The sequence below is a fragment of the Microtus ochrogaster genome, unplaced genomic scaffold, assembly GCF_000317375.1.
Source record: "Microtus ochrogaster isolate Prairie Vole_2 unplaced genomic scaffold, MicOch1.0 UNK5, whole genome shotgun sequence".
In the NCBI taxonomy this organism is placed as follows: domain Eukaryota; kingdom Metazoa; phylum Chordata; class Mammalia; order Rodentia; family Cricetidae; genus Microtus; species Microtus ochrogaster.
In genome coordinates this window covers 14,899,154-14,901,472 of record NW_004949103.1, presented here as the reverse complement: position 1 = coordinate 14,901,472, position 2,319 = coordinate 14,899,154, and the positions used below count along the sequence as shown (strand labels likewise).

The following is a 2,319-nucleotide window of genomic DNA, read 5'->3' as shown; positions in this document are numbered from 1 at the left end:
CTGGTCTCGAACTCACAGAGATCCGCCTGGCTCTGCCTCCCGAGTGCTGGGATTAAAGGTGTGCACTGCCACACCGCTGCTGAGTTCTTGACTTGAATTTCTCATTTTCTCCTCATCTTGATTTCATCACCCTCTTGAACCAGATAGTGTAGTGTGTTCAGTTTGTTTCTGGAAACCGATGTTCAGGTGCTGAACACTGTAGAAAATTCTAGACTACTAAAGGAAGGAGCATTTATGGGGAGTTCTATCAGGGACACTGCCCATCTGTGGCTCTTTGAAAGCAGGTTTTTGTTTTTATTTCATCTTTTAGTGAACAATCTCGTGGCATGTGAGGTTAGCCTTGATGGCGCAGCCACTTGGGACAGTGAGTGCCAAGGCAAAGCAGGTATTCACACACATAGATCTGCACATCTGCATTCACACACATAGATCTGCACATCTGCATTCACACACATAGATCTGCACATCTGCATTCACACACATAGATCTGCACATCTGCATTCACACACATAGATCTGCACATCTGCATTCACACACATAGATCTGCACATCTGCATTCACACACATAGATCTGCACATCTGCATTCACACACATAGATCTGCACATCTGCATTCACACACATAGATCTGCACATCTGCATTCACACACATAGATCTGTACATCTGCATTCACACACATAGATCTGTACATCTGCATTCACACACATCTGCATACTTTCAAACTACAGGTGAGATCCAGCATGTTCAGCATGGGTTTTCTAATATATTTCTTTGTAAGATAGGTAATTTTGGGGTCTCTTGACGTGTTTTCTATTAGATTTTAAGTTCCTAAGTTGACCAACTTTACCCTGTATTGATAATACCGTTATTGTCTGTTCAGTTTTCTCCCGCTTTCCATTTCCACCTAAGTGTGGCAAGATTGACTTAAGATGGGACAAGATTTGGAAGCTCTTTTGGGAGAGAACGTACCTTGTTCCCAACTGCCTAGGAAGTTCTGGTTAACGACGTCTGAGAATTTCTTCTACTACATCTAATCAAAATGAGCTCAGTTCCTCTGATACTGATGGCGTGTGCTTAGACAAGCCATGTATGTATGTGTGTGTGTGTATGTATGTATGTATGTATGTATGTATGTATGTATTTATTTATTTATTTATTTATTTATTCTTGTCATTTTTAGGATTCTGAGCAACAACAAGATATCTGAGCTGAAGAATGGTTCGTTTTCTGGGTTAAGTCTCCTCGAAAGATTGTGAGTATTCTCTTATGGTCGTTTCTTATTTTATGTAATTAATGTATTTTATTGTAAGCCTGCCGAAGGAACGCCCAACAATTTTTTTTTTTAAATTTCCCAACATTTTATTATGCAGAAGTTCAGGAAGTGACATTTCAAGGAGAAGCAATCACATAGTCCGAGGTCAGCACGCTTTCTGGGACTGGCCAGACAGTAATTCCAGTTCGCCTCTGTGGGCTCTCCGTTGGGTCACAGTGTCCGCACTGTGCCCGTGAAGTGGTAAAGCAATCTAGACAGCAGTGAGTTAGTACTTACTGATGTGTTGTACATGACAGCACGGGGGTAATGAAGGAGCTCGTGTGGATCTCTTCCAATAAAGCTGTTTCCTAGACAAGCCATGGACCACAGTCTGCTGACCACTCGCTGGCTGAACAGGGGTGATGGTTTCAAACGGTGCCTCCTAACACGACGTGTGTCTTATAAGTAAAACAGAGTACAAGCGTTCAAGGGGGATTGCTTAAGTAAACTGGTGTTTCTATCAGTATCTTGGAACATGGTCATGTGTTCTTAGAAGTTTTCTCATGAAAACAGTCACTCATTTTGGTGGATTTGGGGGAATGGATATGCTGTTTGCTTGTGTTCTGAACGCTGTTCAAGGATCCTGTTTAAAACTGACCTGGTACACACTCGTTTACAATAAAACTTTAAAGTACATAAGGAAGCCATACCGTGCATGCACAGTTCTTTCTGGGAAGTTAAAGTCTAGCCTTATTTTCTCAATTCTTTTTGCTCTTCCTGATATTCTGACCTCCTCTTCCCAGCTTTCTCTTCCCCATTCATCCAGTGGCTTCCACAGTCAAACTCCCATGGCTTTTGATTGCTTAGGCTGCTAAGGTTGCTTTAGTGTATACCATCTAGAGTTCTGTGTCCTTTTGTTCATGGCTTTGTTCTTTTCATTTTACTACGTTTTTAAGTTAGGTTATGTGTATATAATTATCAGCATCCATAATAAGCAGCATTACATATACATAAGTATATGCATACTTTATGCATACGTGTACAAGCATGTGAATATGCAGGGACAC

General features: G+C 41.3%; 1 protein-coding gene across 3 annotated transcripts in view; it reads left to right on the top strand.

The window, feature by feature from the left end:
* Adgra3 (adhesion G protein-coupled receptor A3) overlaps positions 1–2,319 on the top strand; it is a 135,663-nt gene that overhangs the window by 31,321 nt on the left and 102,023 nt on the right. For all 3 annotated transcript variants that reach the window (XR_003378582.1, XR_003378583.1, XM_005366017.3), the window contains exon 2: positions 1,181–1,252. Coding sequence is in view for 1 of the 3 variants with exons in the window: in XM_005366017.3 (XP_005366074.1) it covers positions 1,181–1,252 (72 nt within the window). In the remaining 2 variants the exon portion in view is untranslated. The remainder of the gene's footprint in view (positions 1–1,180; positions 1,253–2,319) is intronic.